Raw genomic sequence first — 17,055 nt, forward strand, 5'->3', positions numbered from 1 at the left:
GCAATTTGATTTGAGGTGCTTAAATTTCTCCCATTGAAATTTGTGAGATTGACTGGTTAAATCAATTTTCTTCACTTTTCTCTTTCTTCCAGAGAGAGCAGGGCTTGTTGGATATTTGTGTGCATTTGCCGGGGAAAGGTTATATAATCTGTACCAGGGCTATACTAGTTTAAGCTGAATGTGTGTGATCTGAGATGCAGCAAATGTTTATATAGAAAAAAGTCTTCTTGTACCTGGAAGATTAGCATGACAGGGAGAAGTCTGAAAGGGATTTTGTCGCAGTCCCATACCATCCAGCATAACTGGATACTAAGCTCATGCTGTTAATAAAAATTTTCACTGATTGCTATTGATATTTATGTTATTTTAAAAAGTCAATACTTTAACGCACTTTAGAATCATATTGTACAACTTAGCATTTTGCTATACAGTGGTGCCCCGCAAGACGAATGCTTCGCAAGACGAAAAACCCGCTAGACGAAAGGGTTTTCCGTTTTTGAGGCGCTTCGCAAGACGAATTTCCCTATGGGCTTGCTTTGCAAGACGAAAACGTCTTGTGAGTCTTGCGATTTTTTTCCGCTCCCCCCCCCCTTTTTCTAAGCCACTAATAGCGCTAATCCGCTAAGCCGCTAATAGGGTTGCTTCGCAAGATGAAAAAACCGCTAGATGAAGAGACTCGCGGAAGGGATTCTTTTCGTCTTGCGAGGCACCACTGTACAGATAATAATAATAATAGTAATAAAAACAATAATTTTTTATTTATACCCCGCCCTCTCCGGCCAGGGCTGGGCTCAGGGCAGCTAACACCAAATATGAATTACAATAAAACATAATAGAAAAGAAAAACAACAACAAACAAACAATTAAAATACAGCTTAAAATGCAGCCTCATTTTAGTAATAGCCCATAAATCAAGACCATAAAGGAAGGAAACATCAGATATTCACCCCAGCCAGCCAGCCATGCTGGTCCTATATGGGCCAGCAAAAAAGTCAAGTGAAAATTTATATACCAAATCCCATATAAGGGGTCAGAGTGAGTCTAAGCCGAAGGCGGAACAACTCCGTCTTGCAGGCCCTGCGGAAAGGTGTCAGATCCCGCAGTCTCTTGTGAGAGAGCGTTCCACCACGTCGGGGCCAGTGCTGAAAAGGCCCTAACCCTAGCCCTAGTTGAAACCAATCTAACCTCCTTGAGGCTTGAGACCTCCAAAGTGTTGTTATTCATGGACCTTAAGGTCCTCCGTGGGGCATACCAGGAGAGGCGGTCCCATAGGACAAGTCTTTTGTAATTAACTGACTGTAGAATATTATTCTGTTTTACCTACACTTAACCCTTTATCCATTTTTCATTTACATAAATGTTGCTGTGTTTAGTGACTATTTTTGCCAGCAGGCCACAAATAGGGGTTACCTAGACTTGAGGACTAGCTTTCTGTTCCCCCCTCTCTCCCCATCCCAGGTGAAATCATTTGGTGTTGTCTTTTGTGGTGGTGGGTGGTGGTCATTCTTCTTGCTACAATTCCCTATCCAGTTTGGAAGCAGCTACAACAATGAAATGGAACCAGAGAACCTGAATGGGGAGTTACCTAGCAACTGAAACATTGTGTTTGGGTTTTTCCCATTCTACCCTTGTGCATGACAGTTTTAAAGCTAGTATTGGGACGCAGGTGGCGCTGTGGGTTAAAGCCTCAGCGCCTAGGACTTGCCAATCGAAAGGTCGGCGGTTCGAATCCCTGCGGCGGGGTGCGCTCCCGCTGCTCAGTCCCAGCGCCTGCCAACCTAGCAGTTCGAAAGCACCTCCGGGTGCAAGTAGATAAATAGGGACCGCTTACCAGCGGGAAGGTAAACGGCGTTTCCGTGTGCGGCTCTGGCTCGCCAGAGCAGCGATGTCACGCTGGCCACGTGACCCGGAAGTGTCTCCGGACAGCGCTGGCACCTGGCCTCTTAAGTGAGATGGGCGCACAACCCCAGAGTCTGTCAAGACTGGCCCGTACGGGCAGGGGTACCTTTACCTTTACCTTTATTGGTTCTTTTAGGCAGTTTAATATGGTTGGCATTTAATATAGTGCTTTTTGAGTATTCAAAGTATTTCACACACAGTGCTTACAACCTGCCCTACATGGTAGTTCAGTAATTTCCCCATAATGCAGGTGAGAGGCTAGAAGATTATGGCTTGCCTAGGACCACTTAATGAACTTATGGTTTTGGTGAGAAGTGAACTAGAGACTTGCCTGTTGATACTCCTAAACTGGGTCTATAATGAGGCATCAGTAGTAGTAGTAGTTGCTTGCAGGCCAGGTTGCACCATCCTTAGGTGGTTGTTGTTTAGTCGTTTAGTCGTGTCCGACTCTTTGTGACCCCCTGGACCAGAGCATGCCAGGCACTCCTGTCTTCCACTGCCTCCCGCAGTTTGGTCAAACTCATGCTGGTAGCTTCGAGAACACTGTCCAACCATCTTCTCCTCTGTCATCCCCTTCTCCTTGTGCCCTCCATCTTTCCCAACATCAGGGTCTTTTCCAGGGAGTCTTCTCTTCTCATGAGGTGGCCAAAGTCTTGGAGCCTCAGCTTCAGGATCTGTCCTTCCAGTGAGCACTCAGGGCTGATTTCCTTCAGAATGGAGAGGTTTGATCTTCTTGCAGTCCAAGGGACTCTCAAGAGTCTCCTCCAGCACCATAATTCAAAAGCATCAATTCTTTGGTGACCAGCCTTCTTTATGCCCCAACTCTCACTTCCATACATCACTACTCCTTAGGTTAGATTTAGCCAACGTTAAATCCAAGAATAAAAGTTACTTTGACTGTTTTTGTCTGGCTAACTGATGTAAATCAGAATAATCTGACATCATTGTTAATCGTCTATATACTTTAAAACAGTTTAATTGCATAATTATTCCTATTTAAAAGTAACACAAATGCACTCACTCATCTCTAAAAATCAAATGTCTAAGTGTCTTGCTTTTAGGCATGGCAAATGCATTTTTAAAAATAGCTGCATTGTCTTTTAGCTCCCAGTGGGAACAATTACTCCAGGATGATGGTGAAGCCGGGCAACTAAAAGGTATGTGAAGAAGTAGTAGTGTAGTGTTAATTATTGACAAAAAATACCCCTGTAATTTGGAGCAATTCAGTCATTGTCTTCAGTATGCATTTGCGAATACACCGACAGTTTAAAGAAACTAAACAGGCAGCACGGAATGCTGGTACATATTTTCTTCCAGCAAATGGGGTTTGTCGTGATCAACATTGGTTAACTTAAGTCTTTCAAACTCATACACTTTTTTGTCTCACAATTTTTTTCTAGGACTTTCAGCTCATGCTCATGTAGAACTTCCATATTATTCCAAGTTCCTACTAATAGCTGCATACCTTGCTTCTTACAACCCTGCCAGGACAGATAAGAGGTTCTTCGTTAAGGTAAATAGGTTTCTTCTTTTTGCCGTAATCTGTTCTAGCATTCTTTAAAATTCTGTAATACATTTGTATGTCTCTAAAGAGGGATGCAGGTGGTGCTGTGGGTTAAACCACAGATCCTAGGACTTGCTGATCAGAAGGTCAGCAGTTCAAACCCCCGCAATGGGGTGAGCTCCCGTTCCTCAGTCCCAGCTCCTGCCAACCTAGCAGTTCAAAAGCACATCAAAATGCAGGTAGATAAATAGGTACCGCTCCGGCGGGAAGGTAAACGGCGTTTTCGTGTGCTGCTCTGGTTTGCCAGAAGCAGCTTAGTCGTGCTGGCCACATGATCCGGAAGCTGTACGCCGGCTCCCTCGGCCAATAAAGCGAGATGAGCACCGCAACCCCAGAGCTGGTCACGACTAGACCTAATGGTCAGGGGTCCCTTTACCTTTTCCTATGTCTCTAAAGAGCTTTATAAACCACTACTAGCTCTACATGTTCAATGGAGCTTTGAGCCAGACTTGGTAGCGCTTCAATAGCAATCTCTCCCCTCAATTCTATATGGCAAAACACTGTTGAAAGTGGGGGATATAGTTTCATCTGGGGTAGAGATCAAAGAAGAGAGTCAAAATTCTGACTGGACATACCTTTAAGTAGCTTTTTGACTCCTAGCCAGTATGTACACATTAATAGCCTTTTCAGCAATCTTGTGTGACTGCAGTCTGAATGCTGCATTCCTTTGTAGATAAACTTCCAGGGGTGACACAGTGGTAGCGGGAAGGCTAGAAGCAAAAATAGATAGAACAACAGATATGACTCTTGCCTTTCCAATATAGGCTACATTGGAGTCTCACAAAAGCCCTTCTCCGTCCTCCAGCACCATTCTCATAGTTCAAAGACACCTTCCAGAGAAGTCTGAAAGGCCACATTTTCTCCCTGCTCTGAAGGCTCTTCTCCCTTGCTTTAAAACAGGAGTGGGAAACTTCTTTTTTCTGCCCTGGGCCTCTTTCTCTTGGGACTTCACACCACAGTGGAATCCTACCTGTATGGCAGTGAGAAAAGATGCTTTGGTCAGTTAGGAGGTGCATAAAACTAACTTACAGTAAGAGGCTTAAAGACAGAAAAGAATTAATACTGGGGTTGATGATCAATTGCATCCATCTGCTAGTGGAATGGACATACAATGGGACTTCTTCCTCTCTCCTGCTCTGCAGCATCAGCCACATGTCCTAAATTCTTCTCTGGGTGGTTGGAGAGTCCCCTGGAACAGAATTTTTGAGGAAGGGGCATGGGTTGCAGGGGAAAGTAGATGTAGATGAAAGAGGAGTCCTGTTGCACAAGTGAAAGTCTTTGTGTGATGTTGGATTTCACTCACTGAGGACATTGGAAGCATGGAAGCTTTTTTCTGATACTGGGAGAAAAGCCTAAATCTCAACAATTGGTTGGTTTTAATTATTTCAAAGAAATGAATTGTACGTGATACATTTCATTAATCAATATGCTTGTTTTATACTACACTAGGATGAATATAATTTATATGTAATTTTTCCTTTTTTATCTTTATAAATTGCTTATTTTTAATAAAAATATTCAGCAAGGCAACAGTTTGATTTACTTTATATAACCAAATAGCAAAATCTGAAGAAACGTCAGTGGTGGGGTGATACCAGCATTTGGTTGGCAACTCTCCAAAATAATTAACCCTCCGTGCCTTCCATCAATTGCTATTTTGAACAGGCGCAAAATTGGCTTTGTATCTAAAATAACTACTTCTTTACCTAGATTTGATAAGGAAGCAAGGAAAGGCTGGCAGCATTTTAAAGCAAAGCAGTAGCTGCTTCATCTTGTCAGTTGATGGAAAGGAAAACATTTCTCCCCTCCCAGTCTTTTAGCAGCTATTTTACCAGTAGGAAGAAAGCGAGAGAGCTGCATGTTTTAAATGGTTGAAATGGTTTAGTGAATTTTCAGATAAATTTGTGGATAACTGTTCTCAGAGGTACACACAATTACTTTCTGATTTATTTTTTATCTTATGTCTTCCAGTTAATCTCCCCTCCCCCCCCCATTATAAATGCTGTACTTTTTCAGTGGTGTGCACTGTGTCACAGTTTGATGTGCCAAAGGCAGGCCACAGTGGGCCATATTTTAGCATTGCTATTGTCCATACAGGGTTTGTGAAGAATAAATGAAATAGTTATTACATGAAGTATACCAGCAACAATACAGTTGTTGTGTATGCTGTCACGTAGCTGTGTGATATGTTCAGTGAAGTTGGGCTGTTCTCCCCATATAAATTATGTACCATTGTAAATAACTATTTCACAGTTGGATTTTTCTTTTCACTTGCAGCATCATGGAAAAATTAGAAAGAAAAACTTTCAGAAGAAACATGAAAAGGTAAATTCAGCTTTCTGTTTGATAGATTATCTCCATTCTGGTATACAATTGAAACAGAGTGTCACTAAATTGTCTTAACATATGATGAAATGTCCTATTTTATTTTCCTATATATTCTATGATTGCCTTGAGAGGACTTTGCCTTAAAAGGTGACCTAGAACTGCCTAAAGGAATAAAGGCAGCCACGCCCACAGGTGGATGTGTTCTCTTTCTGCAATAGTTTGCATTGCTGGAAAGACCATCCCTTCTTTAGTTTGATCTGTGTCCTTTTAGACTTTTTAGGGTAGGAACTGTTTTGACTGAACACCCACCTTCAAGGAAACTCCACATACATGCATATATAATTCCACACATGCAAAAATCTCCTGGCCAGAGGCAGGCAGAAAGTTTCACTCCCTTACTAGCAATAGCAGAAACAAGCTAAATAAGAATCTATATGCAGATTTGCTGATTTTGCATAATTTGTACAGGTTGCGGAATGTATTTATATGAATAGCATTAGAAACCCTCCCTGGATTTTTATACCATTGCCTATGATTGTTTCCTCCGCTCCTTTTAAGATTGCGGAGCTGCTGTATCTTTTTGATAACTAGTGCAGTAGAATGGCTGAAGTTGTTACTGAGAGAGATTGCCATCCAAAGATTTAGAACCATGACTGCCTTCCCTTTAATCCTAGTTGTAAAGCAAGAAAATATAAGGAATGCACACTTCAAGAAGAGATGTTGAGATGAAAGATCAGTTTATGGAATGAAAAAAATGTTTCCTACATTTGCAGTTTTATACTCTGTAAATTAAATAAGTTAAAACCATGCAGTCATCTTACAGATTACTGGGTTGTAGCAAATGCTGACTTTTTCTCCCCATTTTTCCTTTATAAACATACTAGAGGCTCACCTGATCTTTGAATGTGCACAGAGCCTTAACAGAATTCAAGTGACCACATCATAGCTGTGTACTTAAATTATAAGTGTGGAACATACAAGTTGCATTGAAATTCTTATTACTGGACCTTGAATTACAGTCCCCTGGCTATCTAAATTCACTGTGAATCATCAGCCTTTTCAAATGTTACACTAAACATGGGTGTTTAGCCTGCAAGTGCCTCATGTTGGCACAGCCATGAGATTGGAATTCTAACCAGACTTCCTTGTTGCACCCAATCTCTGTGAAACTGGTTCAAACAGAAAGCTGGGTTTCCCCACCCTTTTAAAATAATTTAATCAATAAATCGATATAACTAACTGAGGCAGAATCCAGCAGGAGCACCTGTATAAGCCCAAGAGCAATAAGAGAAATCTGTGCAAGAGCTCTCTCAATTTATTTTAATGACGCTTCTGTAAGAGGCATTCTCAACAGATTGCATTGCCTGTTGTTAGTGGTTGCCACTACTACTAATTATAATCTTCATTGTGTTACTGGCTAGCAGGGGGGGGTGAAGCCATGGCCCTCCAGACACCAGCCTCATCACATGTGAGTTTTTAAAAGAGGGGGGAAATCCACAATTGCAGTCCAAACGCTTGGCCATTTTGCTAGAGCAGAGCTCACCAACCTTTTTGGACCAGTGGGAATACTTTAAACTTCATGAAAGTGCTGTGGGCACCAGTCACAAAGTGGCTGCCATGGGCACATGGCATAACATAAAATGCTGCAAAAATTTGTGCTCCTTTTTGTTTGTTTTCTTCACTTGGACAAGATGTCTGCTTTCTAAAATAAGTCTTCTTGTCTCTAACAGCTTATTTGATATTGTTTGCTAACTAAACTGGCATTCTTTTGGCCTAGATGAGCTTCTAATACTGTGGTTTTAAACACACAGTATAAACAACTGTTTTTCTGCAGTCTCTTTATCTTTAAAAAGTTGGGTTAATATGTGTGAAATCCTTGTAATTTAGTACACACTGATTCCTGAAGTCTTGAATGCTTTTACTCCTATACTGCAAAACAGTGTATTAAAAATAAAAAGTGGGGCTTTTTGTTTAATGTAAAAATGTATTGCTGTCTGATAACTGGAAAAATAAAATAAATAAGATCCAGCCTGCTATGTTCCAAGAAAATCCAGCTGATGAAATATACTTTCTTTTAAAACAGACCAGCAGTCACCTTCTTGGGCCAAAGCCATTCCCTCTGGACAGATTGTTAGCAATATTGCATAGCATTGTTGATAGCAGAGTTGCTCCAACTGCAAATATATTTTCTCAGGTGAGTTAAGTTCCTAATATAAGTTTTTTGGACAACAGTTTACTGGTTTCTCTTTACAATATAATTGTAAGCTTTGGTTGTTTCTTGTGTTACCCTAATTAACCACTCACAGAAGTTATTTTAAATATTTAATGAGAAATTGTCTATGTGTTAGCAATTGAAACTTCCAAAGGTTCAGACTCATGGTTTCTCACTGTTTGGTTGTCATTTAATTCCAAATGTTACCAATCCCCTTCTGCAGAGCTTTTAATGCAGATTTTAGCCAAGTATTTGTTGTGTTCATGTTGATGTGTAGAAACTCTCTGCTGCATGTTGCAGCTGTTCATTGCGTAAATATAATAGGCATGATTTAATAATCTAACATCTGCTCAAGTGATGATATATACACACACAGGAATCGTTACTTGGCACTACAAAACAGTAAACCACCTTTTAAACTGGTTCAAACTTAGAAAGATGTTTCAGGGTCTTTGACCTGGCAAGGAGGGAGAGGGATTAACTTGAAAGTTATTCACTCATCTTTACACTTCTCATATATTTTGGCTGTTGCCCCTTCCCCAAGAATTATGTCTAAAAGGAAAGCACTGTAAATGCAGATAGATTCACTCAGGGTAAGAGTAGTGAGAAATATGCTTGGTAATTTGTACAATGCAACCCCCACCACCACCACCAATGAATATCTGTCAAAAATTAAGCAGTGTGGTCTTGAATATTAAATCAAAATGATTACAGTTGGCAACCAAAATGATCGGCACCAGAGCACTCCATAAAAAAGAGAGAAGGTATAGCATATCTAATGTGCAGCACAGCCGTTGTTTTCTGACTCCAAAAATGGTCCCAGTATGGTCTCTCTTATATTGTTGGCCTAGATGGGGAAACCATATTGTTCCTGAATAAATAAAATTTGTCAGTTCTGTCATGCAACATACACACACACACACACACACACACACACACACCTCTCTCTCATTCTCCTCTTTTTATACCCTTCTCTTGCAACCTACTACAAATGTGACAAACGGAACATATGCACCATGTGTTATAAACATTAATTGCCACATTCAGTTCTCCTTTTCCCTTTCTTCTAATTTTGGAGCCTTACTTAGTTGGTGCCATCAGGTGTCCAAGTGGCTACCATTGACCACAGGAATAGGTTAAGTAATTTTGAATGCACCAATTCCTGGTAATGCCGCTAAGAAAGGACTTTGTTTAAGCTACACATTTGAGAAATAAGATTGTCAGCTTTCTTTATAGTGTATAGATCCTGCTCGCCATGCTCCTTCATTCATAGAGAGCCAGGGTGGTGTAGTGGTTAAGAGCGGTAGACTCGTAATCTGGTGAACCAGGTTTGCTTCCCCGCTCCTCCACATGCAGCTGCTGGGTGACCTTGGGCCAGTCACACTTCTCTGAAGTCTCTCAGCCCCACTCACCTCACAGAGTGTTTGTTATAGGGGAGGAAGAGAAAGGAGAATGTTAGCCGCTTTGAGACTCCTTCGGGTAGTGATAAAGCGGGATATCAAATCCAAGCTCTTCTCCTTCATTCCCCTGCCCTGTCTTATGTCTGTAGCAGTATCTTCTATGTAACATTTTGATATTTTTATTTAGTCAGTTTTCACTAGATGGCAGCATAACCCAATGAACAAGGGCAGTATTTCAGGAAGTGACCCTCCATCAATTCACAGGTTTTTCTTTCACATTAAATAGAAGTGTCAGATGGAAGTTTACACAATCCAACCTTCCATGTTGTGTTTAATAGACAGAGTAGTTGTCTGTGTAATAACTATCTGCATGTGTGAATGAGCTTTGTATACAACAAAGATACTGTTTCTCCATGTAGGAACATGGCTTTTACATTGCTATCTTTAAAAAAAAAACCACTAAAAAACCAACAACTTCTGAGGTGATCTAGTGCCTGTTCGGTTCTGGCCATGATTATCCAAATTCACTCTGTAGCCTCATGTAGCCCATGCCTGTGCAAACACAGGTAAAGAAGTCTTTCAGACCAGGCATTATGAGCATCACTCATGCCAAATGGCTGCTCTGCTCTGGGACCCTGCATTTTGAAAATAAGAAACCAGCAGTTATTCAGATTTGTATCTAAAATTATAAGTGAAACATCCAGGTCTCCTTGTGAAGCAGAGAGTGGAAGTAATGGGAAAATCAAAGTCTTCATATTTGCAAAGCTGAAGAATAATTTTAGATGGAGTACTGGGTAAAGATCAGTTGAAACCAAATAGAATAAGCAGACAAAAGTGGCTGAAGGGCATGCAACTCTGAAAAAGCAAAAAACTATTAGGTGGTAGAAGATCATCATCTAGTTCCAGGATCCCATGATCCACTTATTGTTTCTTTGTTCCAGTAGCATTGGGTGCAGCCCCTAATCTGCTCTGCTGTTTTGTTGTTTACCATTTAGCCTGAAGAGTTCTGGCTAAGTACTCAGTACTTTGGGACATTTTGCTTGAGTTTTCCCCCTAATAGACCAACGTGTCTGTTAGAGAAATGTTTTGAGTCCGGTATTGTTTTCTGTTTCAGAATATACACTAGATGGCAGTTGTGTCAAATAATTGCCCTTCTTGAGTTGCATTGCAGCTAGATTCTTCAACAGTTTGAAACTGATTAAAATGTTGCTTTATTTAAAAGTCAGCCACCCCACTCAAGAAGCAAAAATGTAGGATAGCATAGTATAATACAGTCTGAAGAGCTCATGTGCACAAAGCTGCCTTCCTTATAAGCGACTGAGTGTATGTGATTGTGTGTACCGCAACTACATAGGGCAGAGAGTCTTTCCACCCAAATGCCATCCCACCAGGAGGGAGGTAAGCCAGTAATTGGGTGGGATAAGACTTATACAGGAAGCCCTATTCATGTGGTTGCAGTGTTGGTACATATGCTGCAGCTGTGTGGAATAGCACAACAGGGAAGTGACTGCCATGCACACATGTGTGATGGGATCCTAAGATTCATTTCTCCTTAAGGGCGGACTGGCTCATAATTCAGGAATCAAATGTACAGCCCTCCAACTAAACCCAGCCCCCTTTGGTTGGCTTTAAGGTGGGCAAGACAAAAAGGGCTACTCCCCTTTTCACTTCTTCCTGCTTTGTAATGGGGTAGGAGAGACAGGGAGAGGAGCACAAATAAGAGCAGGAAACAAATGCCTGTCTATCTCCTTGCCATTTCTCTATCATGCAATTTCCTCATCCACTCCCAGGGACAAGAGCTTTCATTCCCACCTTGCCTGCTTCTGTTTCACCTCTCTCTAGTACTATTCCTTGCAGGATGGAGGAAAATATGGTGTATCACTTCAAACTTCCTCCTGAGAGTGACTCAACAGTAATACCAACCGTTTACATGGCATATACTCTATATATGTTGTGTTAGAATTGGTTTTGATTAAAGTAATATTTTCTTGCACGCATGAGAAAGGTGAAGGTGCCTGTCAGAGCCGCCCCTAGGTCCCAGCTCACAAAGGACCAATGCCCGGCTGTAGTTATTTACAAAAGTCTTTATTGAAGTTCAGTTTCCATTTCAAAGCCGGAGCGTGCTGCTCTACGTCTTAAAGTCTAGACCGGCGAAGTTCCGTCTGAGTCTCCTCCCCCCAACACCAGTTTAAGACCCTAGCCTTGCTCCACCTCTTCCTTAGCTCCTTCCTCCTCTGGGCCCTCCTGCCCGCTGGGGTTTCATCCTTTCTGGACTCTTCTGACGCTGACCCCCCTGATTCTTGCCCCTCCTTCCGGCGGGCTTTAGGACCTGGTTCCCTATCCGGGCTACCTGCTGTGCCGCTCGCCTGTACATTTGAACTTGGCGCGCGCGCCCAGCCGGTAACCTTCCTCCTGACCGTTTCCCCGCTCTCCGATGGAGGCATGGTCAACCCTGACTCATCTCCTCTCGCTGGTGGTGAGAACACTGGTCCCGATGCCTGGGACTCCTCCCCCCCACTGCGCTCTGGTGGGGAAGCTGGTCCTGATTTCCAACTGCTGCTCTGGGAGTCCCCGCTGGCCCCTTCCTTCTGGGGTGTCCCCCTTGGGGCCCCCCTTGCCCTGGCCATCGGCGCCCCCTTCTGTGAATCTTCCGATTCGCTGGAGAGGCTCATGGAATCTCTCGGGCTACTGTCCTCTTCTCCTACGCTCCCCTCGGATTGCTCCCCCTCGCTCTCCATCTCCTCCCCTCCCTGCGCTCCCGCTGCGTCCCTGACAGTGCCATTTTAATTTGTTGTTTTTTTTAAAAAAATAATATTGTGTATTCTTGTACAGTGTTTGATATTTTAAAGAACGGTTCCACATTTTCAATATTAGGACAGTAGTATTTGAATCCATAATATTTCTTTTTTTAAAAAAAAAATCTAGCAGATAAAGTAGAAATGAGATTGTAGAAGCCAAATATTTTTTAAAGTTCCTTGTATGTATTGAGGCAGTCTTCCTTAATGCATACTAGGCAGTTGCAGCCAGGTAATTCTTAACCTCAGTCGGAGTGAATCTTCTCAATCCTGCCTTATTACAGATGCCAACCTCTATGTTATCTTCTGTCATTTGTCCTTCAAAGCTTTCCTTCAGTGTCAATATGAATAGCATCTTCAAGCTCCAAGTCTTCTTGTACCTCTTTTTTGTGAATGTCTTCCCATTCACATAGCTGTCTTCCCATTGCAGTTGCTTTCCATGCAAAATAAGCACCAGATGGATCAGACTGAAATAAATATGGTCACCCCTCATTCCACCCACATATTAGCAATGATACACCAAATGGGCATACACCCCCAGATTGTATGTATTCTTCCATTACAGAAAAATCCCCTTGCACTGGCTGAGCTGTTAGAATAGGTTCATGATAAACCAAGTAGAACTGCTGGGCCAGTTTGCGTGCTCTGTGGACAAGTACTCTGTAATCAGCACCCATATACCAAGCCTATGTGTTTGATTTTGGATTCCACTTTGCATACACTCAGTTCATCATACAGAATGGATTTCTGCTTTTTTTCCTGTTGCCAGTAGCACGCCATTTACAGCTGCAATTCCAACTGATGGGGCTCCTGTGGCAACAGCTCGCATGCCTGTTTTTAGGTCTGTTAGCTTTTGTAGCCAAATGATCAACCTGTTTTATATGTTTGCCCTCTCAAAAGAGTCCTGAGGAACAAGCCTTGCTATAAATGATTTTCAAGACATGCCACATTACCATTAATTTCTCTACCACTCTGTTGCTGAAGGCACACCCATTAACAGTCTGCAAAATACTAGGATCTCCAAAAGTAGTGAAAATGTCCACCAGATTGTCTGCAACTTTTGCATTCTTGCTTGCTAAACTCTGTATCTTTTAGCAAGATACAGATAATATCACTGTAGTAATGTGACAATGAGAGAGATAAATTGGAAGTCATTGCTGTTGGAAAGAAGCAAAAATAAGATTCTACAATAAGACTCCTCTTGGCTATTTTCATTTTCCTAGTCAGTGTTAGTTGCTTGTTTTTCTGTAAAAATAGCCTGATTGGGCTTACAGAAAAGTGAGTTAGGTCTATGTTTTCTTGGGGAGTCATAAAAGTAACGTTGTCCCTCACTTTTCACTGATCATTACTTTCCTTTGACACCTGCTGCTCCCTCCTCAATCTTTGCTTGCACCTAGTCAGATTGATTTCTCTGGCAACATGGCCTACTTCTTCTCCTGGAACTGAGAAAGCTGTATGTGAGCTATATTTTTATAATCCCAGAGGTCAGCTTTATTTTCCATTCTGTGAGTGCTTAGAGCCAGACTGATTCCTAGGTGGAACCAGTGTGTAGAATTCTGTCAGGCCTTCAGATTAATCTGCACAGTTATTGGTTATTTATGAACATTTCCAAGCATTACTGATGGACAGTGTATGTTGAATGATCAATATACAAAATTCCTTCATATATAGCTACTTTCCACACATTATCTGAGGTTACTTGGAGACTATCCTTACTCCATGGGTGAAGCACAAAATGACCAAATTAGGCTGAAGTATTCACATTCTGCAGTGTTTCTTGGACACTATGCATATCTTATTGCATATCCTATTTTATTTAATGGGATTTAAATTTGCTTAATCATCAGAACCGCTAAGATGCTTACATATTTCTCAGAAAATATGCAAAATGCAACTGAGAATATACACATTCCCCAAGACTTGTTAGAAATTATATATATCGACCGGAAAATATACACTAGTTTCTCTTCACGGATAGATTATGAGCACAGCTTCCGTGATGTGAATTTGTACATTGACTGGTTATTATGCACCTTGATAATTCAACTTGCTCCTAACCAGCAGCGTAGCGTGGGTTGTCAGCACCCGGGGCAAGGCAAGTAATTTGCGCCCCCTAACCCGGGGCAAGGCAAGTAATTTGCGCCCCTAACCCCTAACCTGCCACCGCTGCCAGCTGCTTCTTGCTGCTGCCTGGGCTGGGGTATTTACGGTAAGGTAGCCACGGCGGCGGCGGCGGGTCCGTGTCAGGTGATCTGAGGCGAGTTGCCGCTGGTGCTGGCGCCCAAACGATGCCGCTTGCCCGGAGGAAGAGGAGGGCAGAGAGGCGAGGAAAATGCAACATGGCCCAGCAGCTGCAGCGGCGGCGGGGCTGTGAGGAGGGGCTGCCTGGCGCGCCCTCCGCGGCCCTGATGCGCGGGGACCGTGGCAAGCGCTGAGAGCTGCTGCCTGCCGGACGCCTTCAGCCCAGACGCGCGCACAGCTCGTCGATTCCGCGAGACATGGGGCTCTGCTACAGCCTGTGCCCGAGGCTCTTCGGCGACTCCAGAGGCGGCGAGCGCGCCCCCCGATGTTGCGCCCGGTGCGGCCGGCCCCCCTGCACCCCCCACGCTACGCCACTGCTCCTAACAACTATCAGATTTCTCTGCCAGAAATCCCTTGCCTCCCTCATACAACACAGAAATATCTTAGAAGAGGAAATTACCATTGCACCATTTGAAATATGTGGTGTAGAACATATTTAGGATTGGAGTCTACAGATAATAAGCCTGATCCTGGCTGCTTCTTTGTTGTAAGAAAAGACTTGCTCCGCACTAGTTTATCATGAGAGAAGAGAAGCAGAGCTGTCCCACTTCCCTCTAACATCTTGATATAGGTTTGTACCTGTGCTAGAGGAAGTACAAGGTTGCTTCTGTCCTGCTATATTGCAGATTATAGGATCATGCTCCAGAGTGGTTTTAAAACTGTTCTAGGGAAAACTGGGTCTCATCAGCATATTGAGAATACTGTTAGGATATAGTTCCGTTCCACCTTAAAAGGAACAGGCACGACTGTTTAGTGTTACATGCCTGTTTACTTCCAGCATAGTCTGCTGGGAACTTCCGTTTGTATATTGCTTTTGCTTTTTTTTTGCTGTTTGCTGGACATGAAGGGAAACAGGCATGTTTTTCCTTTGTTCCTGAACTATTTTGAATAAACACCTGTAAATAATGCTTACAAATGTCTCTGTCCGCCACTTCCATTGTGAGAAGATTTATTCACTCTGCTGATAGAGCGTGCCAAGTCTCTAAAGGGATCTGAGGCTTGTGTCGCTGATTGATGCTGTTCCAAGGGAGGCCGGGGTTTGCCCGGCTGCCGGCCGGTGGCTGGAGCTAGCTGGGGGCCTGGCTGATGCCCCCATCTCCCCAGCAGCATCCCAACAAATACCACTCCACAGAGCCACCCTTCCAGTGGCTTCATATAGGTGTTGTAGGACTTGCCAGTCAGCCAAGCAAGCACGCTGCCCCATGGCCACTCCCTGAAACCTACTTGTAGGTAGGAGTGGAACTGCTGAAACAGTGCTTCAAACTCACAGTCTGCATTGCTGATCTAGGATGCCTTGGTCAATGGAATCCAAAGCCAGTGAGAGATCAAGGAGAACCAACAGAGTTGCACTCCCCCTGCCTCTCTCCCAATGCGGATCATTGGTTAGGGCGACCAAAGCTCTTTCAGTGCTAAAATTGAAATGGGTCAGGATAATAAACTTCTTTAAAACAACCTTCAAGTTGCACGGACACCACCCCCTCGAGCGGAGATGTTTTCGCAATCTTCTGGGTCCAGGGAGATCCTCTTAAGGAGGGGATCTACCACCACCTCCTTTAATGAAGCTAGTACCACTGCTTCTCACAGTGATGCATTAACTACTCCCTGGACCACCTGGGTTCTCAGAAGACAATTTGATATGACCCGTGGATAGAAAGTTTGATAATCCTTCACTAAGAACATTCATATGTGATAAAAGTGATGCAGGATTCCCCTCCCTGATGATTATGTACTCTTGAAACTGTCCAACTTTTACCTTGATGTGTTGTCACTTTTGACTGGAGAAGAGAAGTTATTATTGGAAATTGAAAAGTGAGTATATTTTGTATAGCTATTAAATCATTCCTTTTGTGGTTTTCGTTACATGTCATTGAACTCATTTTCTACAAGGAGATAGCATCTTGAAGTTTAGGCTAGAGGAGTTAGATGACAAGCACTAAATCTTTGCTACATTCTGGGGATGGATAGAAGAAATACTGGACAAATTCTTGATAAGATTACATGCACTGTTTGTTAATGTTTAAGTAACGGGCCCTAAAGAATTGTGCTCTGCTCTGCTGGAATCTGCCCAGTGAATGCATTGGTGTCCCAAATTACAGGGTAAACAGGTTCCCTCCTACAGAAATAACAAATAAATTTAAGAACAGGTGTAGAGAAGATAAGTGGGCCCCTGTGTGATTAGTCTGACCAAGAGTTGATCATAAAAGGAGCTATCTGTCTTTCCACATTCATATCGACCTTCCACAAAGGGTGCTGAAAAGAACTTCTATATAGTTTTCCCACTTTGTCCTTGCGACAACCCTGAGCTGCAGAATAGGCTGAAAGATAGTGACTGACACAAGCTTCATGGCCACCTAGAAATTTGAACCTGGATCTTGCAGGTTCAAGTACAGCATTCTGTCCGCTACATCATATTAAAGTGACTGTTGCATCGAAAGAAGGGACCTTGGTTGTTCACTGTATTTACTCATGAGGAACTGCATTTGTTTACACTGTTCTAGCAACAGGAAAGGGCAGATCATGTTACATACCAAGTAGCATTACAGATCCCTTCATAAT

The 17,055-nt window shown here is 42.8% G+C and overlaps 1 protein-coding gene and 1 pseudogene across 3 annotated transcripts in view; one reads left to right on the forward strand and one right to left on the reverse strand.

The window, feature by feature from the left end:
• Positions 1-17,055, forward strand: part of ORC5 (origin recognition complex subunit 5) — a 79,233-nt gene that overhangs the window by 19,353 nt on the left and 42,825 nt on the right. For both annotated transcript variants that reach the window (XM_083701580.1, XM_083701581.1), the window contains exons 10-13: positions 3,004-3,056; positions 3,300-3,412; positions 5,741-5,788; positions 7,875-7,985. In XM_083701580.1, the coding sequence (XP_083557706.1) occupies positions 3,004-3,056; positions 3,300-3,412; positions 5,741-5,788; positions 7,875-7,985 (325 nt within the window). The remainder of the gene's footprint in view (positions 1-3,003; positions 3,057-3,299; positions 3,413-5,740; positions 5,789-7,874; positions 7,986-17,055) is intronic.
• On the reverse strand, positions 12,340-13,583 carry LOC310825246 (proteasome subunit alpha type-2 pseudogene; annotated as a pseudogene). Its single transcript has one exon. The product of its transcript is annotated as a proteasome subunit alpha type-2 pseudogene (transcript).

This window comes from Podarcis gaigeae (genome assembly GCF_964106915.1).
Source record: "Podarcis gaigeae genome assembly, chromosome: 10".
NCBI lineage: Eukaryota > Metazoa > Chordata > Lepidosauria > Squamata > Lacertidae > Podarcis > Podarcis gaigeae.